This window comes from Athene noctua, chromosome 6 (genome assembly GCF_965140245.1).
Source record: "Athene noctua chromosome 6, bAthNoc1.hap1.1, whole genome shotgun sequence".
Lineage (NCBI taxonomy): Eukaryota > Metazoa > Chordata > Aves > Strigiformes > Strigidae > Athene > Athene noctua.
In genome coordinates this window covers 12,284,026-12,311,526 of record NC_134042.1, presented here as the reverse complement: position 1 = coordinate 12,311,526, position 27,501 = coordinate 12,284,026, and the positions used below count along the sequence as shown (strand labels likewise).

Genomic DNA, 27,501 nt, shown 5'->3' with positions numbered 1-27,501 from the left:
TAAAAATAAGATTACAGCCGTTTGCAGGTGAAGTCATTATTAGCTGGTGTTTCTTTCATTACATTGTTGCTCCATCCCTCTTCCTTTTGCAGGAATGCTAGGTGAAGGAGACGACATACATGCCTGAGCCATAACTCCTTTGGCAATTTGCAGTTCTGGTATCTGTGAAGGGCTGTGACAGCGTGGTTTTGTGCCTTAGCAGGGTTTCATTCCTGAGCAGGAAAGAAGTTGGCTGCAAGAGTACCACGCTTGTCCCTCCTGTTCTGTGCTTCGATCGCCCAGCACAGAGTGTCTTCAGTCCCCGTTTGCTACAACAGTGGTCCCTGTTGGTGAAGATGCTCAGAGAACTTTGCAACGTGTGCTTTTTTAGTTTGGTTACTTCAGCTTCTTGGTCAGCGGGGGTGAGCGTTGCACCTCTCCACACACAGCCCAAGTAAATGTAACCGTGGCCTGTTCTGGAAGGGACAGGGTAACAAGTAAATGTTTCCTCCTGGAAATTGAACTTCACTGGCCAATTTCATAGGATAACTTCATTAAAGTACAATTTAGGCCCTCAGAAAATCGACATTTACTTGCAAGAGATGTTTTGCTGTTCTCACCTCGTTTTCTTAGGTGATGCTGGTCAATTTTTGTCTTTATATACTGGCTGACTTTCCAACCTGCTATCACCTGGCAACCTGGCACCCTGATACAACACTGCTGAGGGCAGACCCCAGGCGTGCCTTGCAGCTGATCCCCTTTCCGGGCCGTATGAAGATGCACAAGGGTTCCGTCGGGGCGAGCCGAGTCCCCTCAGGGACAGGGAGCACCCCCGCCCCGGCGGCCGCTGGCCGTGCCGACGCGCGTTTCCCGGTAGTGGCCGAGCCCCCCGCCGCGGGGGCAGGCCGCTCGATGTCGGCGGGGGGAGCGCCGGGGCGCGGGTGCTCTGCACCGGCCGGAGCCGCCCGGGCCCTGCCGGGGTCGCTGAGAGGACGAGGCGGGGGCGGGAGCAGCGCGGGAGCAGCGCGGAGGGGGCGGGCCCGCGGGGGCGGAGCCTGGGCGCGGAAGCGACGGCGGCGGGGCGGGCGCGGGGGCTGCCGGGAAGGGCGGGGAGCTGTGGGCCGGCGGCGCCGCCGCTGCTGCTGCTGTCGGGGCCGTTCACCCCGCGACCCCCCCCCGCGCCCCCCCACTGCCTGCCTCTTCCCGGTCGGCGGGCGCTGCGGCAGCCGGCCCCGGAGGAGCCGCCGCCGCCGCCATGCACGACGCCTTCGAGCATGTGCCGATCCTGGAGAAGCTGCCGCTGCAGATTGACTGCCTGGCGGCCTGGGGTGAGCCGGGGGGCCGCGGCGCTGCCGCAGCCCGAGCCGCTCCTCTCTCCCGTCCCGGGCAGCCGGGACGCTCCCTCAGCCGTGCTCTGTGGCGGCCCCGGGGTAGCGGTGTCGCTCGGCCCCCGGCCGGCTGTACCCCGGGGCGGCCGTGGCCCTGCCGGTGGCCCTGCCGTGTCGCGGGCCTGGGCGTGCGGGCGGCGCGGGACCGTTTCCCCGCGTTTTCGGCTCGTTGAGTTGCCTTCGGTGCCTGCAGCGGGAGGGGGGCGCCGAGGACGGGGCTGCCAAGATTTCTAGTGCTGTAACCCTGGGTCGGCTAGTTTCTCTCTAAAAAGCCTTCTCTGTGTTACGACTAAAGTTTATCTCGGAACACCGGTGTGTGTGTTCAAGCCTTAGGCTGAGACTCTGCATGTGTCAGTGGTATATAAGCATAGGTTATATTTTTGGGCATACTTGACAGTCGAGATTCTGGTCAGGTGGCTATACCAGCTCCCGTAATGATAAGGCTTGATAAGGCTTTTCAAACTGCTTGAGCAGTTTCCATCATATATACTACATAGCACAAAATTGGTAATTAAAAAAAAAAAAAAAAACAGACATCGTGCAGTTGTGACCCCTTCAATCTGTCAAGAAAAAAAATACAGCCTGAACAGTACTGCCACGTTTAATCATAACTTGTTTATGCTAGAGTTATGTAGTAGAGAAGATGTAAAGATAGTTTATTCCTGCATTGAGGCTTTTATCTTCCATCTCTTTGAAATAATTTATTTTGCTGAAATAGAAAATAGTCTAAACCTACAGGCATGTAACTATGGTTGTGCAAAAAGAGGTGCAATTCTGTCACTACAACTTTTCTACCAAGTAATGGAAGAAAGGTCTTGCATGAAGCAAGATTTTATTACAATACAAGTATCTGTTATAATGAGGGAGTACTAGATGTAGAAAGTATTCGTGTATGCTTCTTTTCTATATGGTTTTCAGCAAGGAGGAAGGATTTCAGTCATATTAAAGACTCTGTCACTTTTGTATGCTGTAAATAGGAAGAGTCTGAAACTCTGCCACGGAGTGTATACACAAAAAGTTTCCTTTTTATAAATATTGAATGACTGTTGGTCATTGAAGCAATTCTTATGCCACTTAAGCAACGCTGCTGCTATCCTTCCAAGCATATCTGATTATTTCAGAGAGTTCTTATAAAAACATGACTAGTTTAAAACCTAAATAAACCTACATAGAGCTTCTTGTTCTTCCCATTATGTAGCACTGTTGCTCTCTGGGAGATAGTAAAGTCTGAAGAATAGTTTATTGCCTCTTGATTGCAGAAAAGATGCAATAGTTTACTTCTTTGCCTTTGTATAAACAAGCGGGATGTGATGTCTAGGCTGTACTCTGTTTTACTGCTTGATCTTTGGCCATCCTCTCCTGAGAATGAAAGCTACTTCCGAACACTTCCACCAGAGAGATGGTAGGAGACATGCATGTGGTTGCCATAGCAAGTCCTCTTTGGCATTTGAAAGAAGTTTCCAAGTGTGCTGATAAATGTAACTTGGCTGGGAAGGTCAGTCTTTGTTGAAGCTAATTAGACTCTTTTTATTCGTGTCTTTGTAGAGGAATGGCTCCTTGTTGGTACCAAACAAGGGCACCTTCTGCTTTACAGGATCAAGAAAGACATAGGTAAGTTCATTGTAAGAATGGCACACAAAGTTGGTCAGGTTATTTTTATTTCCTGCACTTTAAGAGGTTGTAGTGATGTTAACACAAGTATATTTAGTTGCTGATTTTTTCCTACATAGAGTTTAATTAACATTTGTATGGAATCTGGTGAAAGTGTACATAACATCAGATGTGCAAGAAAGATAGCAAGTAGTATAAGCCTTTTCTCTGTTCTAAAGTATGTTTTATATCGGGTCTCTCAGGTTTGAATGTATAGGAGGTTAGTCTAATTTTTGTGAAGACAGTGCACAAACACGCAAAAGCAGTGTAGTGTACTAGTTGCCAGAGATTTGATATTTGTCTTCTGTTAATGAAGGAGTGGATTAGTGAAAGAGCAGCTTTATTCAGCGGGTCCACGTGCATCAAAGGGATGGGGAAGACTGATCCCTCCTAACTAGTTCTGTCATCTATTTATTCTTCTCCCTGCCTCTTTGACAGTCATAAGTGTTCATAGTCTGTTCTAGAGATGCCACAAATAGAACTGTTCTATTTTCAGTTTAGTTAAAATCGATTTTCACTAAACATATTTGTATTTCGCATTATCCGCTATTATGTAGAAACTGATGTTATTGAACAGAGTAATGCCATGTAGTCTGGGACAGGAAAGAATAAAATAAACATTTGTTTCCAAGTCCATGAGCTCTTGGAAAGTTGTTCATTTGTAGCTATTTGGATTCTAGAGACTGAATTCAGCTTGCTTTTTCTGAAATTTATAGGCTGCTATTCCAGTCAGAACATGCTAGTCTTGAGTTGCTAGTGTCTTATCTCACATGGTAAATTTCTCCCCCTTTTTTGCATCAATGCCAGGAGAGGTTATGTCATCAGAAAGTGTCTGTAAGTCTTTATCCATAAAACTCCTTTTAAACCATTGTGGTGTAGTGTTTATTCCTTGTCTACTTTGCAGTGATGTGTTCCCTAGCAATTTAAATTGCTGGTACTTGATTGGTGTGGATAAAGTCTTTTTGGGTATCTTTGTGTCTCTGGGTTTCGAAATGTAATTCTTGTAATCTAAAATTCTAGCAAGGGAAAAATTTATTGATGACGCTCTCAGATGGGTACAGGAAGTGTAATTTATCTTTTTGCCTGACTATGTAGAAGTCCTTCTGATGCATTTAGCAATTAAGTAAAAGATAGCACAGATATGTTGGAAGAGTCATTTTTCTAGTGTTAAGTGGCCAAGTTTGCTTTCGTAATTCTTTGTAATCTATTTAATGTAAGATATATTCAGACATAAATTTAAGGACAACTTCAGTTTACATACTCTCTCAAATCTTTCTGGTAGGTTGCAATAGGTTTGAAGTGACACTAGAGAAGTCCAACAAGAACTTCTCAAAAAAGATCCAGCAGGTAGGAAATACCATCTTCTTGATGTGGGGACAATTTTCGTTTGTTTTCAGCTAAGAAATGAAATATCAAATGTACTTCTGGAATATCTGCAAAGCTTAACAAAAAATTACCCTCAAAGTATAGATTCTTCTATAGGTGGCATAGCCTGGTGTTTTAGCCCACTTTTCCCATAACAGGAATAAACTTCATTTAGTTGCTGAAACAGAAAGAAAAGAATTGGATCTTAGAGATTTATTTTCGCATTTTGTGGAAGTGCTGTTGTTTGTAGTAGATCTTCAGCTGCTCTGACTGAGAGCATTTATAAAAATGATGGTAATACACCAACAGACTAATATCGAAGTTGACTCTTGAATAAAGCGCTATACGAATGTGAGTGCAATTCCTCTTATTTGGAATTTAGAACTAAAATACTGCCAGTCTTAATACACTTTTGGGGGTTTTTGAGAACTTTTGCTTATTGATTATATTGAAAAACATAATATAAATGCATAAAATATAATATAATTATTTTTATAATATTAAATAATATTATAAAATATATAATAATAATATAATAATAATATAATAAAATAAATAAAAAGATAATAAATAATTTAATAAATAATATAAAAGATATCAGGAAAGCACTTAGCTCAAAGATTATGCAGCCTCTTTCAGCAACACTCTGCCTATCCTTTAGAATTATTTCTGTACTAGTAACATACCACTTATTATAGCATTTTTTACCATCCTAGGTTGCAAGCCCTATGTGTTAGCTTGTAAAAACTGAGTGTAAGTGAATGGGGTTGCAATAGCTGGAGAAAAGTTGTACATAGATAGCTGCTTTGCTATTTTCATTATTTTGAGAGTATCTAAGATGCATTTTTTTTTTTAGACTATCTATAATCAAGCTTTGGTCAGAGGTTTAGTTTATGAATGGATTCACTAATAGAATTCTTTCTTTCAGATTCATGTTGTTTCTCAGTTTAAAATTCTGGTCAGTCTATTAGGTAAGTGAAGAAAATGTTCTAATATTTAACGAGTTCTTCTTGATGCAGTTACTTGGCTGAATGTGGCACCCTTTCCACACACCCGCATAGCTGTTTAGTTGTTGAAAAGTCATTGTGTAGAGTTTAGGCTTTTTCACTTTGAAGGGGAAGCATTATGCGGTATGGATTGAGAAGCAGCTTTGCTTGTTGTAAGCCAGCTTGGAGAACAAAGTATTAATGCTAAGTTTCGTGATTAAAAAATACATACGTGCACTGAAGTGTGTGTGTATGTATATAGTTTGTCTGTATTGGTGTGTGTATATACACATATATACATACTGTGTATATATACACATATATACATACATGCATGCGTGCGTGTGCACCGTATGATAGGGGCTAAAAGTTCTGTCCAAACTTACTTGATGTATGAAACTTACTGTTGATGTGTTACACCAAATTCAGTTTATATGCAGATGGCGATCTTTACCATCTTGAGGAAGATCTAAGTTTGCTTGTCTCTGGCTATATTTATTTAACCTTACAATCTTCCTGTGTCTTTTTTTGCTTATGTCACTACTCCCTTCTTTATGATCTCTAAGTCCCGGCTCTTCCGACTCCAGCATGTGTAGATTTCTGCTGCCTGCGTCCTCGTGCGTACAAAAACTTGACCACAGTACCCTCCATTTGCAACTGCTCACTTTCCACTAATTTCAGGAGCTAGTTCAAAATGGTCTTTGCTCATACGATCTTCCATGATGGACTTGCTTTGCTCTGGCCTGCCTGCTGTCCTTTCCACTACCACTTCCTCTGCTTGGTTAGCTCCTGTTCTCAGTTCCTTCATGTAATTTTACCAATGCTGGTGTTAGTCGTCTTTTCTGCATTTATTGTCTTGTACGTGCCTTAGCACTTCCTTTTCGGCTTTTGGGAAAATGTTCCTTTTCCTTTCTTGCAGTTCTTAGTTTCACAAGTTCTTTTTATGTAAACATAAAATGTGATAACTTATTTGAATTGGCAGTGAGCTTTACATATGTTAAATATTGAATAATAATTGGAATTTTGTTTAAAACAGAAAATAACATTTATGTCCATGACCTGTTGACTTTTCAACAAATCACCACAGTTTCCAAGGCAAAAGGTGCATCACTTTTCACTTGTGATCTTCAGGTAAGAGGAGGAACACAATGGCATGGATGTCCTTACTGTTTGTAATAAAGATAACTTTTTTTTATTGCTGTATAATTAGGTTTGTTAGTTTTGTGTTACATGCAAGTTGCTTGGGTACTAGTGCTTTTTAAAGATAGTACCTACTGCATGTTGAAGCTTTGCTTAGGGCAACTGTTTTTAATGTCACCTTAATTTTTTTCTTGTGCTTTATGAGATATCTTCTTGTGCCTGTTGTAATTGTAGCCTTTAACCTCCTGATACAAAACTTTAAGGCATTCTTATCCTGTAGTAACTTTGACTGTCCTTTTGAAAGATCCTTTCCAATATAGAAGCCATTGCCTTCCCTTAAATTGCCAGCATACAAGCTCATAGTGGTTACCTTTGCCAAGCATCTCCATCATAGGTTTTGTTATGTTTTGTATCTGTTAAACTGTATTGGCTCAGGGATTCCCAGGGCAGTTGTGGTAGATTCAGCCTGTAAAATGGTTCCATAAAGTATAGCAATTCTCTGTTCATATGCTGTGGTTTATTAAGTGACTCATTTCTATCCAAGTGAGTTTCTTAGCCTACCCATGTTGTTCAGAAACCTTATTCAAAACCAGAAGAGATGGCTTGGTGCTCTTCATCTCTTCTTTTTATCTCTTTGTCCTATGGGAGCTTAGTGTTAAATATTTTGTAGTAAGTACTTAGGGTTTTCTAGGTATTAGAACTAGTGATGTCTTTCCACACAACTTTAAATCTGGTCATTCTGAGGTGCCTTGTTGTTTGAGTGTGCAGGCGCTTAGCTTTTCTAGTATTTCTTGTCAGGAAACTTTCAATAGGCTAGAATTTTAAATGCCTGTTGAAGTTTTCATCTGTCAGTATAACACATTCTTTGTGGTGTTCCATTTTCTCCCCTATCCTATACTGTGCAGAGTTCAAGCTTTTTATCCTAGTCTTCACGTCTGGGCTGATAGCGCTCTACTGATCTATGTGTGTGTGCATGTGTGTCTTTGCTCTTCCTTTTCTTTTTTTTTTGGTGTTTCCTTGGTGTCACAATCCCTGCCAAAGTTAATTTTTAAGTATCTCACTCTCCCTCTCTCTGTGCTTCCTGGTTTAGGGAATGCCCTTCTGGCATGGATGAACAAAGCTGCTCTTCAGCTGGCAGCTTTGCTTCAGGCCAAGGATTCTTTTGGCTTTGTATTATCTTATTTGCCTCTTAGTTTGAATGCCTGTGAGTTACATCTGTCTATTTTCACAGCAGTCAGATACAGGGGAAGAGGTGCTGAGAATGTGTGTGGCAGTGCGGAAGAAGCTACAGCTTTATTTTTGGAAGGACAGAGAGTTCCATGAGCTACAGGTGAGTTGTGTTGTTCTGTAGCCTAGCATGCCTCAACAGGGAGTGTAGTTGCTCTTTAGTGCTTGCTGTGCAGTCCCTATTACTCAGAGGCAGTGATGACTTCCAGAGCGTTGACTCCGGTTGGTTCTGCAGTGATTTAACAATGAAGCAGCAAATAAAAGTGAAAATACATGGTTGAAATCGCAATTAATGGCATTAATAGAGTGTCATAAATTAAATGAAAGGCTGTTCTATATTTTAACATTCTGATTGTGGGACACCTGTAAGTCAGTGAAATGTATTAGCGTGCAGCCTCTGTAAATGTACACCTAACTATAACGCTATGGAAGTGGGTCCACTTCTACTCAAAGTTCTCCAGGTCTGTTGTTAAGTCAGAAGGTAGTTACTGGCAAGAAGCATAGAGAGCGGCACTTGTGAACACCGGAAGGATAAAAATAACCAATGGAAATGGGTAAAGAATTTTTCAGCTATGCATATCTTCTAGGAAGTTAACAGCTAACTCGGAGCACACCTCTTTACTGTGCATGAATCTCGCCTTTTAATTGTGTACTGCCCTTCCTTGATCAGCGGAAGTCAGGCACGTGTGGTGGGTAATATGGTGTCAACACCAGTGCTGCCTGTTACGCTCTGTGTTGCCAGATTTGACTTTTTCTCTTCTCTTGTAACAGCCATTTTGACTTATTCTTCCTGTTTCCCTCAGGGGGATTTCAGTGTACCTGATGTACCCAAATCTATGGCCTGGTGTGAAAACTCCATCTGTGTAGGCTTCAAGAGGGACTATTATCTGATACGGGTAAGACTGGAGTTCAGAATACAGTGTTTAAGAAGATCTGGGTAACAGTAGACACTATGGAGGCTACTCCTGTACTCAGGGATTTAGCTAACAAACATTTATGAAAAACAGCATCTGGTACTCTTGCTATATGTGGTTTTGGAAAGGTCAGCTTAAGTCTGTCCTTTTAAATTGATGTTTTGTCAGGAAGCACTCTTCTGTTTATTGCTGTTGAAATCAGTCTTTGAAGCTCTCGCAGAAAAAAGGCATTGAAAAAGATTTTTTGGTTTGGCAGTGGTCCGTGTTAGCTCAGTTTGCATTTTATTTCATGTATTAGGAAAGGAGATAACTCTAAAAGAGAAAAAAAGACCAAGAGTATCTCCACTTCTCATCCAATAAGCCAGATAAGAAGCTTAACCATTTTTTTTCTTTTTTTGATTCTTTTGCTGAACTGTAGTCATTTCAGTTTGAAAGTCTCTAAACTTACTGTTGGTAATTTAGTATTACAGTTTCCACTTGGGCCTCATTTGACAGCTATATTTGATTCTCTTTTCTGCCTTTACAATTGGCTTCTACTGATGCTACAGGAAAATGGGGTGAAGATGAGGTGCACCACACATATGTATGAACATGGGTGGCAACACTGCTTTATATTCGACAGGAAAACAGCACAGTAATTTTTACAGGCACTTCAAAGTGACAATGCTCATAAGGGATGCTGTTCTGCAGCCCTCTCCTAGATGTTGATTCCCCATTCCGGTGATATGGGTAGCTTTGCAGCTGCTCAGGCAACCAGAATAGAGACTTGCTGTCCAAGTATCTACTTGGGTTGTTCTGGTGCTTGACTAACCTATCCTTGAGTGGCTTCATTTAACTAAATAGGCAAAAAAAAAAAAAAAGTGTGTCTTTATGGTATTGTTTTCTGCTGGCTAGCTGTTGATTTGTAAGAATGCTTGAGCTGTACTGCAGGGGAAGCAGCGGGAACATGCAGCTGGAGTTGAAGGAGGAGGATTCTCTGTTTTGGTGTCAGTGACATGTTAGATCAGCTCATGAAACAGCTCTTTGGATTTTTTTAAATTGTTTTTTTGGGTGGGTGCAGTTCCCTGGACAGCATAAGAGCGAGTGGCTAGGGCAGGGAAAAAAGGCTAAGTAGCTTGCTAGGCTTTTAGTTTGTTCTTTATGTGGCAACATTCACTCATGCCAGAATAAAACCATGTTAAAGTTTTGGCCTAAATGAAATTTTCTGGTTACACTAAGAAGTGTTTGGACACTTTAACTGATGTTGCTACTGTGCTGTGCATTTTATAAACCTGTATGTACTGTGTGCTTAGATACTGTTACAGCAACAGGAATACATCATCTCAGATGCAACAGTATTAATTCTTTATTTCCAAATTATGTATAAGCAAGATAAATGATGATATGCAGAAAATCTTATTGCTACTCTTTAAGATTGCACTCGTCCTGTTAGTGAGTAGTCTGAGTTGTAAATCTATCTGGGGGGTTTTTGGCTTTGGTCTTCTGCAGCTTTGAAATAAAAGTTACTTTCAAAAACAGGGTGTTTTTTTTCTTAATTATTCTAGGTGGATGGAAAAGGATCCATCAAAGAACTGTTTCCCACAGGGAAGCAGCTGGAACCATTAGTTGCTCCTGTAGCAGATGGGAAAGTTGCAGTTGGCCAAGATGATCTAACAGTTGTGCTCAATGAAGAAGGGGTCTGTACTCAGAAATGTGCCTTGAATTGGACAGATATTCCTATAGCCATGGGTGAGAATTGGCAGTAATTTTTTAAAAATTTGCTGCTTTATTCTATTGTGTATGACAAATTTGTTATGTTACTGGTATTTAAATAACTAGGTGGATTTGAAGTGTGACAGTTTCTAAAGTATTTCAAGTTGTACTCTGTGGAAGGTTTTGTGTGTTTATTTTTGTTTCTTCCCTGTCTTTGCATGTGGTCTGTATGCCTGTCTCCTCCTCAGGAAGTGGGCATATTGCATGTCTTTTATAAAGGGATAAGATTTTAAATGAAAGGTAGTGTGTTAAAGCACTGTAGTTCTTCTGGGTGCCACATAAATTCCTTATGTTGAAAGATGAACAAAAAGCCTGGTAGTAGGCTGTTAGCAAAATGCTGCCAGTGTTGGGCATTGAGTTTTGTTTTTAATAAGCAAAAAAAGGGACATATTTCAAGGGGAAAAAAAATTGAGGTCTTACTTTAAGTCATGGCTTATTTCAAGGAATACTGGAGAACAATCAACTTATATTATTCACTTGTTTCACTAACAGAACACCAGCCTCCCTACATCATTGCTGTTCTGCCACGGTATGTGGAGATCCGCACTTTTGAACCCCGCCTGCTGGTACAGAGTATCGAGCTGCAGAGACCACGCTTCATCACCTCTGGAGGGTATTGAGTGTAACTGATTATTAGTTTTGTCAGGCTGTCTGGGTGTATGATAGCACTCTGAGGAACTGGGAGAAGAAGATATTTTCTGACTCCTTTGGCTTAAGTAGCATTGAAGCGGTCTGTTTTTTATGAACAGATTAATGGAGGCCGTACCTTGAGTAAATAATAATTGAGTGTCTTTGGGAATTTCTGATCACAGGAGATAATATTCTCCTCCTTTCTGCTTTCAATATTGCTCAAGTTGCCCTTGTATCTGATCCATGTATGTATTAACCAGGATTGTTTTTTTCAGATAAGGTATTCTTTCTCAGTGCTGGAACTTAGTAAGTGATCTTTTTGTTTTGTTTACAGCACAAATATTATATATGTGGCAAGTAATCACTTTGTTTGGCGGCTCATTCCGGTGTCCATAGCCACACAGATCCAGCAGCTTCTGCAGGACAAGCAGTTTGAGTTGGCTTTGCAGTTGGCAGTAAGTACTCAAAAATCTCTGGGTTTGCAACAGAAGCACTTGTGCAAAAGTACATGAAAGGATGTTTGCCTTCTGCTTGACTGTAGCTAGTCTGGAGAGTTTAATCTCCTTACTGTCCACTTCGCACAGACTGATAAACTCTGGCCTTTTTTGACTTAAGTTTTAGTTTTGTGCTGCCATTTCTCCATGTTGATCTGTTGTGGTTTAGATTTTGAGATATCATCTTGTATGTGAAAGGTTATCTCTTAGCTGTTTAATCTTCAGACTACTTGTAAACAGTTTTGCATGGAGTTGTGTATGTTGTTTTGTCAAATGACCAGGTTTTTTTGTAATGGCCCTGCACATTACTCCTGCAACATAATAATTTCTTAGAGAAGCTGAAGCAGTACATTTAACTGTATTGCTCTTACTGTGAGGTTTTTCTGGTTTCCAGAAACTTCCCTGGAACTACATTAAAATGAATTAATTGCATTTTATATTGCTAACTTGAAAAAAAAATTTGAAAAGACAAATGAGTGAAAAGATAGTTGCTTTGATAGAACAAGCATATTGATAAGCAGGGGTAGCTCTCAAATCTTCCACATTATCTCAGTGACATAATAAGCATAGCATCTGAGGATCACCACCAGGTGTGTTCACTTTGGAAGGTGATCTTACTTCTTACTCTCTCCAAAGTATAATAGTCCTGTTATATCTGTAGAGTGTTTCCTTCTCATTTACAAGGCTGAAGAGTTTTTAATGTTTGTTAATTTGTGTGTATATAGGAAATGAAAGATGATTCCGATAGTGAGAAGCGACAACAAATTCACCACATAAAGAACCTCTTTGCCTTCAACCTCTTCTGCCAGAAGCGCTTTGATGAATCCATGCAGGTTTTTGCCAAGCTTGGAACAGGTAAATGCTTGGGTTGACATTGAGATACCTAGGTTAGGAGGAACGACATGAAGCTCTCAGACTGTTGTGTGAGGTTTTCTGTTTGTTTTCTTCTTTTGCTTTTGTTTTAAAACAGTGGTGTCTTGTGCAGACCTCCCCGGTGAATGGCAAATAGCCTAGGCAGCTATTTAGATTTTTTCTGTGAAACTGGTTATAGTACTTAATTAACTTCAGTGAGTTAAGTTAAATCATGATTTTGCCCTTTGTGCAAAATATATTTGTATTGTAGGCTGTTTTACAGTGTGCATAGCGTGTACACAGACCCTTGAAGTTGAGGGTTTCAGTAGCTACCAGAAGCCTGCTTGTAGCTTGGAATGAAAAATAAGGAACCTCTGCAGATTTGCTAAATAAACCCTTGGACTCGGACTAGACTGAGGACCCTTAACCCTGTTTCCTGTTTAATAGACCAAGCTACTGAAGCCAGGAGACTTTTCTGTGGGTTTGGAGGTCAAAGTAGTCTCTGATGCTATTTCTCTGGTTCATACTAGGATTATTGGAAGAACACCTAAACACTGGACTGTACCATAGAATAGTGCGTAAGACAGATTCTTTTTACTGGTGACAGCACATTCCTTGTGCATTTAAAGCTAGAACTTCTGTTTGTTTTGATGACACTTAACATCATAACATCATATTTACTTTGGAAAACTACAGTGAAAGAAAAGGACTGAGATCTCAAAATACTTGGAACTTAAATTAGAAGGCAGTAATTTTGAATATGCTTAAACTCCATGAAAATGGTTGCTCATTAGTTACACATGGTGCTATTCAGTTCTTGTTTGAGAAGCATAGCAAATCGTCTCTTAAAACAGTGCCTGTTCCTAGAAATCCTGTCCTACTGTCAGAGTTCTTGATTTTGGGATTCTCCAAGAAGAGCAATAAGAGGATTATAATAATGGCTTGTCCTCCAGGTCTGCCAAGCGCACAGATTGGAACTTGTTGTGCTTGGACTTTGAAACATTCTTGCTGCTTTTGCCTTGTTTTAGCTTTTTTTCTGTAGCGAGCAAATTTTGTTATCTGGAACCTTGTGGACGTACAAACTGACTACAGAGAGCTCTGTTGGAAAACTAAGCTTGTGTGAAGGTTACATGCATTTAAGAGTTTGCAAAAATAATGTTCTGAGTGGTCACTAATCCTAGTTATTTTTTACTTAGATCCCACTCATGTGATGGGTCTGTATCCTGACCTCCTGCCCACAGATTACAGGAAACAGCTACAGTATCCCAACCCACTGCCTGGGCTCTCTGGGGCAGAGCTGGAGAAGGCACATTTAGCTCTGATAGACTACCTAACTCAAGTGAGTGCCTCTATATCTGTTTTCAGAGCAGGCTTATTCGGTTTTAGCATACTTTGTTGGTAAACTTTGATGTGCAGGAAGCTGTACACCCGCTCCAGCTCTGTCATGCTAGCCTTAATGGTTTGTCTTCATGGTTGTGAACTGTGGCAGCAGCTCCTGAGAAAGCAGGGGAACTGGAAGGCATGAGGTTCCCCACAGATAAGTGGGACACGTCACATCTGACTGATAAGACTGGATAAAATTGACTTATGGACCAGATATAATTGAGTCCAGTATTTAATTTCTAGAAGACTTCTGAAGAGGACTTGAGCTCTTGATCTTTTGTTCTTGTTTGGTGGCTATCATGGTGGGCACTCTATCCAGGAGAGAGGTCAAAAGCATGCATTAAAATGTGTAGTGGGAGGTAGTGGGTACTGTAACTTCCTGTCCTCTTTATTGTAACTGGAATATGAATTGTTCAGTTGCTATTCTTGCTAGAGTAAAAGGAAGCTTGTGTCTGAAGGAGGATAGTTTTTATGCCTGGTGGTTTAAAACTTAAATTGTTTTCCATATGTTTTAAATGTCTCCTGACTTCTCTAAAATGTCTCTGTTCAGATTAACGGAGTTTCCTTGTGACTGTTTTCTCAAGACTTGACATCTTGCAGAACTATAAATTTATAAAACAAATGTATACACCTGAATGTGGTTGGAAAGATGATGTGTTGAATACTTAAATAGTTAATAAAAAATCTTTAGGAAACAATTAAAGCAAGTTACTAAATTGCTTTAATTTAGTCTTTTTACTTGGTGGGTTATATTTGCTGAGGTGGGACAGAGAAATACATGGCCTTTTCCTATTAAAATTTCCTTTGATGTCCTGCAGAAAAGAAGTCAGCTGGTGAAGAAGCTAAACGATTCAGACCATCAGTCCAGTACCTCACCCCTCATGGAAGGAACACCCACTATCAAATCCAAAAAGAAGCTGCTACAAATCATTGATACCACCCTGTTAAAGTGTTACCTCCATGTGAGTTTCTGCCTGACCTAGAGGTCTTTCCTTTACTGTGCAAGCTCTATTGGAATTTCAGGCTGAAATGTTTAAGAAGGAGCATAAGGAGCTACTTCAGAAATTCTCAAACAACCATCTGTCTTTGGTCTAAAAATGATCTGTGAAACTTTGGTGCTAGCTGGTGTGCTTGTGGGTCAGGAAGTAGTTTCTTGGAATAAAGCAATGTGTCTGTTTCTGGTCTCTGCCTCTGTCAAAAGAATGTGGCCACGGCTGTGTATTTTGAAGATCTAATGAATACTTTTTGTCTTGCCTTGTACTGTTAAATGCAGGAGAGTACCGTCTTTGCTGTCAACAATTTTTCAGAGCTGATCTCCATCCTTGAAGGGGAATAGCTCTGATATATTGTTTTCTTTCTGTCCCAACAAATGATGGAAATGAAGATGGGCCTTGCTCTAAGATGTTTAACTGTCATTTCTTATCTTAGGAGGTGCACATTAGAAGTATTTTTAAGTGCTCCCTTTTTCTTGCAGACAAATGTAGCACTGGTGGCACCATTGCTACGTCTGGAGAACAATCACTGCCATATTGAGGAGAGTGAGCATGTGCTAAAGAAGGCACACAAATATAGTGAGCTGATAATACTGTATGAGAAGAAAGGTCTGCATGAGAAAGGTGGGTATGAGGTTGGGGTGGGGAGAGAAGGGCTAGGAGCAGGTATTCCTAGTGTTGAGTTTTAAATTGTCTTCAGTAATTAGGCAATATTCTGAAGAGACTGTTTCTGGGTCTGTCTTGTGATTAAATTGTTGTTTGTTCCTATTACCCATTTGGTCCGTGTGTTTAAAACAAAACTTTTTGTCTCTGGTAGCAGAACAGGAAGACTTTTTTTTGTGGTTCAAGTTGGGATAATACTTATGGCTACAAAGGAATGAACTTGTTTGTTGTTCTGAAAGCATTACAGGTACTGGTGGATCAGTCAAAGAAAGCCAACTCACCTTTGAAGGGTCATGAGAGGACAGTGCAGTATCTGCAGCATTTGGGTGAGTGTGAAGGAGAGGGCTGTTTTTATGAAGGTGTTACTCGTTTTGGGCTTAGTGATTATTCTGCTGTTCAGCAACTTTCTAGAGATTATCTGGCTAAAGGGTATCCTTGTCATCTTGTCTGGTTTCTTGCGTAATGCAAACATTGAGGATTAGTTCACAAGCGTATTGTTGAAACTTGAATATCTTACTGGAGAACATTCCTTATTTCTGATAAAAATTTCCATTGGTAGAAAATATGCCACAGTATTTTGAATTTTCTTCCAATGGTGAATTTACCATCGCTGACAAAAGGAAAGTCTAACTTCTGGGTTAGGCTTTCCAGCCGAAAATCTGACTTCCAGTTGCTGGGTCTTGTAGTATCTTTTCTGAGATGAAGAATCCTATATGAAGTTTTTGTTTTCTGTGTTTAGGTAGATCTAGATAATAAATACCTGACAGTTGCTGGTCACAGCATCATGGTAGGAACTTGCTTCGTTGACTCATTGTGAACTCCCAAGTCCTTTCTTGGTTTTACTACTTTTGAGAATAGTCTCCTCCAATCCAATAATATTAGTTATTTCTAAATGCACAACACTTTAAAAATGTCACAGTACTAGTTTGGGAGTGAGCAGTTTATGAGGGGAAATACCTTTGTTCGTCTCCTGGTCTTATACTGTTGGCAAAGTGGTATTTTTTCTATAATTACTTTTTTCAAGAACTGCTGGCTTCTATTGGCAACATGTTCATTCAGTGGTAATACATTACTTACAATGACATCAAGAGCTTTCCCGTTTGTGCCATGTGTGCCTCTTACACTTATTCGTTGGTGTCATTTGGTAATGTCAGTCATCTTAGAGAAGTGTAGGTATGTTATATTCAGCATACATCTTTACAAAACAAACATTCTCATCTTAGGAAAAGGACAGAATAGATTTTAAATAAATTCATCTCGATTGACCTATGTCAGCTGTTTGTTTTACCTGAGGTTGATGATGTTTAAGACCTGTAATTATCCAAGTTGTCTGGAATACTTTTTTAAAATCTTGGCAGTTTGCTAAATTTCTTTCAGACTTCTGGAGCTTCTCTGTTTCAGGACCCCCTGAAAATCAGTTTTCATCTATGCTTGTTGCTCAGCTATTTAAAACTGATGAAGGATATTTGGGTCCATTCACTTCAGAGTAATGAAATACAGGAAGCAACCTGGAAGGTTAACTATTGCTAATAAATGGAATGTTTTACACTAATGCAGATTTTTTTCCCCCAAGTAAATAGCAGCAGTGTAACACTGTGTGTGGGAGGGTGTTTTTAACTGCACTGCTCATTCTGCCTTCATTAATTGATAAGTGTAATTTCTGGGAGTCCCTTAAATAAGATGATAAAAACATTTTGAAGTATGGGGTTTCTACAGATTTTTCCTTCTGCCTGCCCCTTTTGTGAGGCTTCTGTAGTTATGAGCTTCTAATCTAAGTAAAAAATGATCTTTTAAAAATTATTTTAAAGATTTTAATTGTGTGAGATGTATTTTTAGTCGCTTTCACTTACATTCTGAGTGAAGTAGAAACCCTTTAGTCATCTCTTGTCTATAGGTTTTTGGGCGTTCAATTGAACGTTCTTAAATAGTTCTCAGTTAAGTAGGGAAAATTTCCTCCAGGCTTGTAGTTGTGGTCTTTTAAATCAGCAATTATGTATTACTGATTTGGATTTGATACTTACTGTGTGTCAACAGGGTAAACACTTACTGTTTATTGCATCAAAGCAAATATTGTTAATTCTGTGACTGTCCATGTCCATCAAAGATATACTTCATCTGTGCAGAGGTAGGCACAGGAGAACTATGTATTTGAGGGGTAGGTAAGTATTTAGTAGATAGTGTATTACACCATTCTTTATCTGTTAAAATAGTGCTATGCAGAACTTCTTCTTATTATAGCTCATATTTAAATTAGGGTTTTGTTGCTGAGAAAGTTTAGAAATTCAGTGTCCGCTTTAATTCTAGCGGCACAAAACATCCTTGCCTGTGACCTTCAATGTGAATCCCCATGCAGCTGAAGGTTCTGTGCTGAGGGAGCCCGTTGTTTTGTTTTGTGGTGTGATGTGATGTTGACCTTTTAGTACTCTGATCTATAAACTTTCGTAGTTGCTTGATGAGCCCTTCCTCAACTTCTGCCATCTTGAGCGTTCTGAGTAGGTTGTAACTTCACGCTTGATTTGGTCATGATTTCAGTAAAGGCAACTTGATCAGTGCTTTAGAAAGGAGATGTTCTAATTCGTCTCACACTTGTTTATAAGGAGTTAGACTTTCTCTGTCTCTTGTTCTGCATGAGAACTTACTCCCATGACTTGTTGGTGTAGCTTTCTGTTTCTTATACAGTTGTGTTGTTGTATTGTTGGGGCAGTGAATGCCTTGGTGGTTCTGATCAGGAGGGTGAGGGGGAAGTCATGTTTTCCTAACATGTTTTATAAACTTTATGAACCAAATTGTCCAAATGAAAGTTTTCTTTTTAAGAGGCATGTCCTAAATTTTCTTAAATGTGGAAAAGTTATCTGTTGTGTAGTTTCTATGCCAATTATTTCAGTACTGTAATGTTTTGTTACTTGCTATGAAGTATTTGACCATTTGCTATAGAAGTCATTAGTCTGGCAGGCTGGAAAGGGACTGAGGAAGTTACACAAGTGAGAAGTACAGTGCTTCTTCTACCCTAATAAAAATAAATTTTAAGGGAAGACTTTTAGAATGTGATTAAGACAACTGAGCTTGGTTTTGGTCTGAATTGACATTTTGTGGCACTTAGTATTTGAGTTAATTCTTGTTTCTGTTTGAGATCATGTTTGCAAAGTAACGAAATGGTGGTTTTAGCCTGGGATGTGTGATTTGCTTGACTTGAGCAGGGAAAAAACCCAAACTGGATTCTTCCTGTAGATTAAGCTTTGCTGTCTCTGAAAGAATCTGCTGTACTGTGAGTAGTTCTTTAGAATTTTTTCATTGAGCGCCGCTGCTTTTTGTATTTCAGGCACAGAGAACTTGCACTTGGTATTTTCCTACTCTGTCTGGGTGCTGAGAGATTTTCCTGAAGATGGACTGAAGGTAAGTGTGGTTGAAACTGGCACCTTGCAATTGACATTCTTAGTGCAGTGTGTGTAGTTAGGAGAACTCAATATAAGAATCCATGTATTAATGTTAAATCCAATTAAATTTATGATTTATATTTTCTGTGTTCAGTACTGTGGTAAGATTAGCAGCAATTAGAGCAGAACAGCCTTTCAGTTTTTCTTATGCTTTTCCATTGTTGGAGTACCTTATCTTGTAATAAGTAGCTAGGCACCTTTGATACAACACTTAAATGTTGCTGATGTTGCACTTTTTGCACAAGAGCCTGATTGAGTATTTAAATGGCAAATGTCAATTTGCCTTTTGTATTTTCTCTCTCCTCTTTGATATAGAATTGACTTTTTGTATTTGGGAGGTGTTGGGCACTGTAAAAGAAGAATGTTAATTAGGGCAGAAGTGGGGATGTTAGTTCAGGTGTGAGAGAGCTTCTGAGTGCCTGAATAAGCTGCTGAGATTTTTTTCATACTTCCTGTGCTTACTCTTTAGACATTATGTGATGTTATGCTGAGCTTCAGTGCCTCAGAAAATACACCATGGCACTTTAAAAAAAAAAAAAAATCATTATTCTGTGAATAAAATTTTTTTAACAGATATTTACAGAAGATCTCCCTGAAGTGGAAGCTTTGCCACGAGACAAAGTGCTCAGTTTCTTGATAGAAAATTTTAAAAGCTTGACTATTCCTTATCTGGTAAGAACTCAGTCTCTACTAGTGCATTACATTCAGTCTAACATGTTAGATATAAGGCTTCAGTTCTCTAGGCACAGGAGCCTGATGCTGTCTCAGAGAATATTAGCTTTACCATAAGTTGTGCAAAGAAAAAAAAATTAAAATATATGAAATTATAAAGTCAAGATTGATAAATGCAGGCATGGAACTGTTGCATTCTTATAACAAATTATTTCCCTGTGGAAGTGTCTGTAACTGAACCTGAACATGTATTTACAGGAACATATCATTCATGTCTGGGAAGAAACTGGTGCAGACTTTCACAACTGTTTGATCCAGCTGTACTGCGAGAAAGTGCAGGGCTTAATGAAAGAATATCTCAGTTCTTTCCCTGCAGGTATGTTTAGCCTATTCTGGTGGCAAGACCAGGGGGATGGAACAGCTCAGGGGAGCCTTCACAGTGTATTGCTGTAACCCTTCCCTGTTTACATCCAGCAGAAAGTATCCCAAGTGATGAAGGATCTGGAACAACAAAAGTTGTGGGTTTGTGGGGAAGTCTAGTTTATTGCCTCTCTAGAGATACTATGGGACCAAGTGACACTTTGTTCATAATTAGTTAAAATGGCAGCTACTGCTCCCTGAATTCTTCATGATAAGGGTAGGGAGGGGTCTTGAATAACTGAGTCTATTTTTTAACCAGTCACTTGGTGTGTTTGAAGGAGCTGAGGTAATTTGGCATGTGCACCAGAATCCCAGCCCATGTAACAGTTTCATCAGCATTTGGTTTGTCCTCATAATGATTTGTTTATCTTCTTCTGTGTGCTGGTGTAGTGAAATAGTTGTAATATCGTAACTTGTGTTGGCTTTCTTACATATAGATAAAACTCCAGTGCCTGCTGGGGAGGAAGGAGGAGACTTGGGGGACTACCGGAAAAAGCTTCTACTTTTTCTGGAGAAGTCTAGCTGGTATGAACCTGGTCGACTAATTAGTGACTTCCCCTTTGATGGTGAGTTCATTTTCCATAGGTTAATGAAACCCTACCTTATTACCTTGTACAGCAAAACCTCCTCACTTAGTGTAGAATCATGGTAACTAGAAACAGAGAGGAAAGCTGTAACTGTAGGCCACTGGTGGTATACTAGTGTATGCTCTGGCTTTTCTTGCATAGTTGGGTTTACCACTCTCTGCAGGATTCCTGTAACTGTTGGCCCAAGACCTTGTGGTGTCTCCCATCATTTCAGTTGTTAGCCGAACTTTCTGATGAGCCTGAACTGCTCAACAGATCTGAAGATTCTTGTTTCTTAAGGTTACTTAAGAATTCATAAAATGTTATTGAGACTAGTGAAGTAGACTTACAGTCTCAGTGTGAGTTTAACCTGGGCTCAGACTGCAGTTTATAGTTCCTTCTGTTAGTCTGGTCACTGATGGAGCTTTTGGAGATGTGGACATTTCTCTGTGTAGCTATTGACTAATCCTTCATCCTGTCACTAGGTCTCCTAGAAGAACGTGCTCTGCTCTTGGGTCGTATGGGGAAGCATGAGCAAGCTCTGTTTATTTATGTTCATATTTTGAAGGATACCAACATGGCTGAAAAGTAAGAGTTGGTTTTTTTTCCTTCAAGACTTTGCTTGCTGTCCTAGGGATTGATGTATAGTAAAATGTTGCTGTATGTGGAGCATAAGCACTGTAAGCCTTCAGAATCTTCTGGGTTTCCATGCTTTCTTGACTTTAGGCTCTTCCAGGTATCTGTTCATTACAGATGATGCTGCCATCCCCTTGAGGTTTACATTTTCATGCTCTTCTGTCATTGCACTTTAGAGCAATATGACTGTCATCAGAGAGTCCTTTGTTTCTGCCTAAGGAGCTTGTGAACTTCTGTATCTTGTTTTATTTCCTTTCTCTTTGGAGAGACATTCACTTGCCCAACTGCAAAGTGAAGCTCCTTCAGTTAGCAGAATCCTCTGTAGTAAAGATACTGCATTTTGCTAGATATACTGTGTCAGGGAACCACCTGAGTGACTCCAAAGTACTTAGCTGAAAGTAGAATTATCTGATACAGTCAGGTATATCTGAACATTGGGGCCTGTTCAACATAACATCTTTTAAAGCTGGTTTCAGCAAATATCTATTAGAGGATATTCAACCCTGGCATGCAGTGTACACTGTTGAACACCTTGTCTTTGTGATTCAGAGTAATTAGACGTATCTACACATACATTTTTATGCTATGATGTGTTGACTGGAGACATTTTTTTCCCCTTTCTACGCAGCTGAATTAAATTTAGTTTCTGCATTAAAGCTTTTTAAGTTCATCATTAAGTGGGAGACTTGCACAAACCTTCCATTTTCTCAGCAGTGTAATGCAGAGTAAATAATGTAATTTTGTTGTGCAACTTGATTAATTGATCAGAATTGAATGTATGGTCACCAAACTTGAATGGCTTCAGTAATTAGAGCATTTAAATATTAATTTGTGGATTGATTCTCTGGACTCCAAAACTCGCTGCATCTCACTTGATTCTTCTATGTTCTAGCTACTGCCATAAACATTATGACAGAAACAGAGATGGAAACAAAGATGTAAGTAGCTTCATCTTTTCAGTCTTCCTTTTTAGCGAGAACGTATTAAGACTATTCATACCATGTTATGGACTTTAAAGTTTTTGCTCTGTATAGACTTTTTCAGGGTTTGTGTAGGTGAACAGGAATTTATGTGTGAGCTCTTGGAATTTAGGAATTACTATATGATTGGGGGGTTTTGATTTATATTTTTTAAAATTTGGTTTTTGTTGAGAATGTTACTGGATCACTGTAGCTAAAGTTCTGACATAATTCAGGAGACAAAACATTGTGCTTATTCTGCATATATCCATAGAAAAGTTAATGGTAAAAAGCAATGAAGTGTTGGTTTCTAAAGGTTATGGATGAGTTCTGTAAGGTGAGGGAGACTTGTTTAAAACTACTTTTCTATAAGAACTTTAGTGTAGAATGCAAGTCTTAGAAGGCCTTGAACATCATTGGTACTTTTTGTTTCTGTTCTTTTAAGATAAGAGCTGTTTAAATGAGCACTTCAGAATTTTGAATGGCATGGGTACAACTTACTAGTACCATGTCTGAGTTCTACCAGCGCTGTCAATTGTGGATGTGTGTGGTGGTTTCAGAACTTTCATTTTGTGTGCCATAGGTCTATCTGTCGCTGCTCCGGATGTATCTCTCCCCACCTAGTGTTCATTGCCTGGGACCAATCAAGATGGAAGTGCTGGAGCCTCAAGCCAATCTGCAGGCTGCTCTGCAGGTTTTGGAACTACATCACAGCAAACTGGATACCACCAAGGTAAGGAAGACTTGTAGGCTCTCAGTGTGTACTGTTGGCAGAAGGTGACAGAAGGTACTGGAGTAGGCAGGAGAACAGATGGTAACAGTGTCAAGCTAAATGTGTCAATTTCTATTCTATTTTGTTCTCTATTCCATTTTAATTTTTCCTAACTGAGTATATTTTGCTGCAGGCAATAAACCTACTCCCAGCAAACACGCAGATTAGTGAGATTCGAATCTTCTTAGAGAAAGTCCTTGAGGAAAATGCTCAGAAGAAGAGATTTAATCAAGTACTCAAGAATCTTCTCCATGCAGAGTTTCTGAGGGTAAGTACTCACCACCTGTCAGTTACTGGAATGGTGTTTTAAAACAGATACTAAGTATTTGAATTAACTGTTCCTTATATGGAATGTGTGTCCTCTAGATGTAGTGCACTTCAAATTAGTAGGTGTGCATCAAGTAGATTGAATGTCCTTTTTCAGGAGATGGTGAGTACGTTCATTTTAGTTTGGATGAGGTGTGTGTTTTTGCTGTGAGTCTCTGGACTCACTGTGCTCTGGGGTGCATTACAGGATGACCTTGGATAGCATAGATTGGATCTCTTTTAAATAAACAAAACCAGATGATGCAGCTCAATAGTTCACTTGAACACTCCTTAGTGATTAGAATGCTTTAGTTTGTGGACCAGTCTAGTTTAAAGTAAAATCTTACAATTCATATAGTGTGGGTGTGGGGTGTTCAGTACCACCTCTCTGCTCTACAGACCTGCTTCTTTTATGCTGTACAACTTGTTAATGTAGACAGCCACTGAAAATTAGAAGTTGTGACAGTTTTCAGTTTCACCAGACTAGACAGGAGCTATGGTATAGCATTGTTTTTTGAGCAAGGTTGTGTGGTTTTTTTTAATTCTTCTTTAGGTCCAGGAGGAGCGGATCTTGCATCAGCAAGTGAAGTGCATTATTACAGAGGAGAAGGTGTGCACTGTATGTAAAAAGAAGATAGGTAACAGGTGAGAGAGCATATATCTTAAAGCTTGGGAAACTGAATCAAATATGAATCTGGTACACCTAAACTAAGAATGCTGCAAAACCTGGAATGTGTATATACACAGAGAGAACAGCCGTGTGAGGGAAACATTTGAAGAGTGTTTGAATTACAAATTACATTACTCAACTGGGAAAACATCAAAGATTTAGTCAGTGAAGTTTACTACAAGAGTTTTAATCCTGCTTTCAACAAAGGAAAATAAAATCCTTTCAGAACCTCATAAGACTTCGTCACAAGTCTAGAAAGCAGAAAATCGCTTCTCATAGGGAATTCGGTAAATTTCCTAAGGCACTGCCTGCTACCCACTTCTTAACTAGAATTAGGAAGGATAATATAAGAATTAGGAATCTCAAACTAAGATACATGTGTTTTCTATATCTGGCTTTGTGGTTTGCTGTCTGAGTTACATTTTGTAGCCTAATTGTCTTAGGACATCTAAAAGTAGAACTAACTCACTTGATACCCAGATCCCAATAACTTCTATCATTCCTAATAGGTAATTGTGGGTTAGGATAGAATGCAAATTTTATTTGCACTTTTTTGTTTTCCTCTTTGAATTCCACTGAAATGCCACATGACTAGTTTATTCATTTTTTCTCTTGATGTGAACCCTTCTGAGATATCGGTAGCATTCACAATGATAGGGAAAGGTGGTTCTTCCAAAACATTTTAATGAGCATATGTTTAAATATACTTATTGCTGTGCATATTCAAATTTTTGCTGTTAGTATGTAGCATCAGAATTTATATTTGCATATGGAGTACAGTTTTGGTTGTCTAGGATTTTTCTAATGCTGTTAAGTTCAACAAGGTTTTGAAGGTCAAGCATGTCGCCCAGTCTTTGTTACCGGTGACTTCCAAGTAACTTGTGCCTACAGAATTGAAAATAGATACTATTTTTTAAGAAAGAAACTCTTAACAAAATCCATAGAATTCTTTTGTCTGGTTTTCTCAATAATATATTCAGGCTATAATTTAAGCAAGAAAAGTGTTGCTTTTATGTAAGCGTCTTTTTCTGATTCTGCACAACTTGGATGTTCTTGTTTGAATGGGGAAAACTGTTTGGCTGTATTGACAGTTGATTTTTGTGTTCTCTCTCTTTACAGTGCATTTGCTCGATACCCTAATGCAATAGTTGTGCATTATTTCTGCTCCAAAGAAGTCAACACATTGGACACCTGACCTTGTCATGGTCAATAATCCCAACATTCTTATGAAATTCAGAACTGATGATGTAAGAAGTTGATGCCTCTGAGATTTTTGAGGCTTGTTGCTAGGTTCTCTTACACTGGATAGAAGTCATTTGTATCTGTGGACTGACTGTACCTATGGCAATATCGATTTACTAGAAAATGACTTTCACGATGTTATTGTAGTTCTGGCAGCTACGCTGAACCTCTCAGTACTCAGATGAAGAATAGAAACTGATTTTTGTAGTGAGTTTTGTATTGCACTCCAACTTTGCAAATGAGTTGTTAGACAACTGCTGGGCGTTCACCACAAGTGAAGTTTTACTCTAAAACTTACCTCCTTAGGGTGACAATGTTGTGATTTGGTCTTGTATGTAAATAGTTCTTCAAAAAAAGAAAATACCTTTAAAGTCTGCAGCCGTATCAGTGTTGCATGGATATCACCAGGTGTTTGGCATAGAGAATGCTTCTGTGCCTATTTCTAGACCTAGAAAATATAATTTCTTTTCATCTCAGTAATGGGAATGTTTAAGTGCTGGCCAGAGGAATCTTTTTATTGATATTCAGTGTTATCACCTGACCTGATAAGAAGCAGTTCCACAGGAGATAGTCAGACAAACAGTAGATACCACTAGTACGCTTTTTTAAACTTTAGTTTGAGAGCTGAAAATTGAATTAACTTGTGTGTTGTTTGCACTGAATATGTTCACTCTTAGCATGAGTGCAAGCTCAGAGACTATTCTAAGACATTCACATCTGCACTCATACCAAAAAGCAAAGAACACCCTGTAAAGCAACTTCTGAAGGGAGTGAACTATAGTTATTGCTTGAGCTTCTAGACTACAGTTGAGATTTGTATATATAAGTTCTTTGGTCTCTGGTTCACTTTACAGCACTGAAGTAAAATCCAGACTATTTCAACATCTCTCTATTTGAAATGCTCTAGAACTGTGTTCTGCTCAGGCTGGTACTGTTCTGAAGTTACTCCTGGGCCAGAAGTCTTAACTACAAGAACTGGATCGTACCATACTCCTTGTAGGCTGTAATATTTTTGTCTAACTTATTTTTCCACAAACTTTATAGCAGATCGATATGAGGATATTAAAATGTTTAATCAGTGCAGAAAGAATCCGTGCAGTGGTAATGAAAAGGCAGCAGTAGCAAATAACTCTAGAGTGGCTGTTTGATTCCTAATGTCCTAGTCTAGCAACACTTATAAATACGTAATTATTAAATAGTATGGAGCGTGGCATGTAACTACTAGATATCACCTCTTAACAAACTAAATGAGTAAAGCCTGTCTGCCTAAGTTGTAATTGGATCTCGGTTAACATTATAGGTTTACTGAAGCCCTTGTTATGTGAGTGGTTTTTAGGAACAGATCTGCTGTAGGCTGACAAAGAGTCCTAATTCACTTTCATTTGCCAGTGTTAATAGTTTCCTTGATAACTGTTTGGTTTTTCCCTTTCCACATGTGTTTGTATTTATTGTTCCTATGCCATGCATTCTTACGGATTTCTTGGTCCAGTGTTTTACTACTTCTGTACTTGGATGTCTTGGGCAGTATTGCTACTGATGTCTTTCTGCAGAGGCTGGGTAGAGGGAATCTGTGGTGTTAATGTTTTTAATCTTGTATTTCTTCTATTTGAAGAAGAGCGCCTAAAAATACTTATATTGGATTTGCACATTCTGTATAGATCTTTATATACTAGTTCAGGTACAGAGGGAAGATGGTTTGGGAGAGTTGTGTTTACAGGTCATTAAGAATGAAAAGGGTATTTAAAAAGGCCCTGTATTCTTTGTATACAGATATAACAATATTGCTCTGAATTTTACTTATCTTATGTTTAGTACTGTTAGTCTGATTTTTATTTACCTTCATTATCTGCTACCAGGAGAGCTGTATTCACATATGAGGACCTTCATTGTGCTTTTACTTACACAGTTAAGGTTGTGCCTCTGTTCACATCCATTGCATACCTTTTACAGAGATGTAGTTTGTGCTGTTGTTTTTTTTTTATTTTTTTGTTGGTTCTTACCATGTGGTTTGGGTTTACTAACCATACAGCGGGTTTATCAAAGCAATAGATTGTAATAAATATTGTGAACCAGTGTGTGTTTCTTGTGCAGTTAAGCTTCTCTGGGCTGCTGTAGATTTATATATATATATATATATTATTTTTTTTTATATATATATATATATGTTGGTCCTTACTTTCTTTTGGAAATCGGACTCAGTGCAGGGGCTCCCAGTATTGCTCCTGCTTTACTGTGTGTAATTCAAACGAGGCCATGTGATATGAGAGCTGTCATCACTTCTCAGCTTTGGTTTTTAAATCTACAAGTTTATAGTATGCTTGTGAATGTTCTCAAAATCCTGCTAAAACCACTTTTGTATTCTTTCTTTGAATAACGTTTTTGAAAGTCTTATACCATTAAATATGTACT

General features: G+C 39.3%; 1 protein-coding gene across 3 annotated transcripts; it reads left to right on the top strand.

The window, feature by feature from the left end:
* Positions 1–1,114: 1,114 nt before the first annotated feature.
* VPS39 (VPS39 subunit of HOPS complex) lies at positions 1,115–27,501 on the top strand. 3 transcript variants are annotated; one of them, XM_074909581.1, is made up of 26 exons: positions 1,115–1,307; positions 2,913–2,978; positions 3,825–3,851; positions 4,300–4,364; positions 5,311–5,353; positions 6,405–6,499; positions 7,740–7,838; positions 8,539–8,631; positions 10,194–10,377; positions 10,894–11,014; positions 11,366–11,486; positions 12,251–12,380; positions 13,574–13,716; positions 14,579–14,722; positions 15,235–15,376; positions 15,655–15,741; positions 18,735–18,808; positions 19,423–19,521; positions 19,780–19,897; positions 20,379–20,507; positions 20,993–21,095; positions 22,036–22,081; positions 22,686–22,835; positions 23,008–23,142; positions 23,734–23,825; positions 24,970–27,501. In XM_074909581.1, the coding sequence occupies exons 1-26, from the start codon at positions 1,235–1,237 to the stop codon at positions 25,043–25,045; spliced, it is 2,655 nt and encodes an 884-aa protein (XP_074765682.1). In that variant the 5' UTR covers positions 1,115–1,234; the 3' UTR covers positions 25,046–27,501. The 3 variants fall into 3 exon arrangements, with proteins under 3 accessions (XP_074765682.1, XP_074765683.1, XP_074765684.1); XM_074909582.1 differs by having other exon boundaries at positions 3,819–3,851; XM_074909583.1 differs by lacking the exon at positions 3,825–3,851.

Bases quoted from the DNA above. Each gene is read 5' to 3' on its own strand.
- VPS39 (XM_074909582.1), top strand. From the start codon at position 1,235: ATGCACGACGCCTTCGAGCATGTGCCGATCCTGGAGAAGCTGCCGCTG. The intron at 2,979-3,818 runs GTAAGTTCATTG...TTTTTGCATCAA, and splicing joins CAGGATCAAGAAAGACATAG to TGCCAGGAGAGGTTATGTCA. The intron at 21,096-22,035 runs GTAAGAGTTGGT...TCTATGTTCTAG, and splicing joins GATACCAACATGGCTGAAAA to CTACTGCCATAAACATTATG.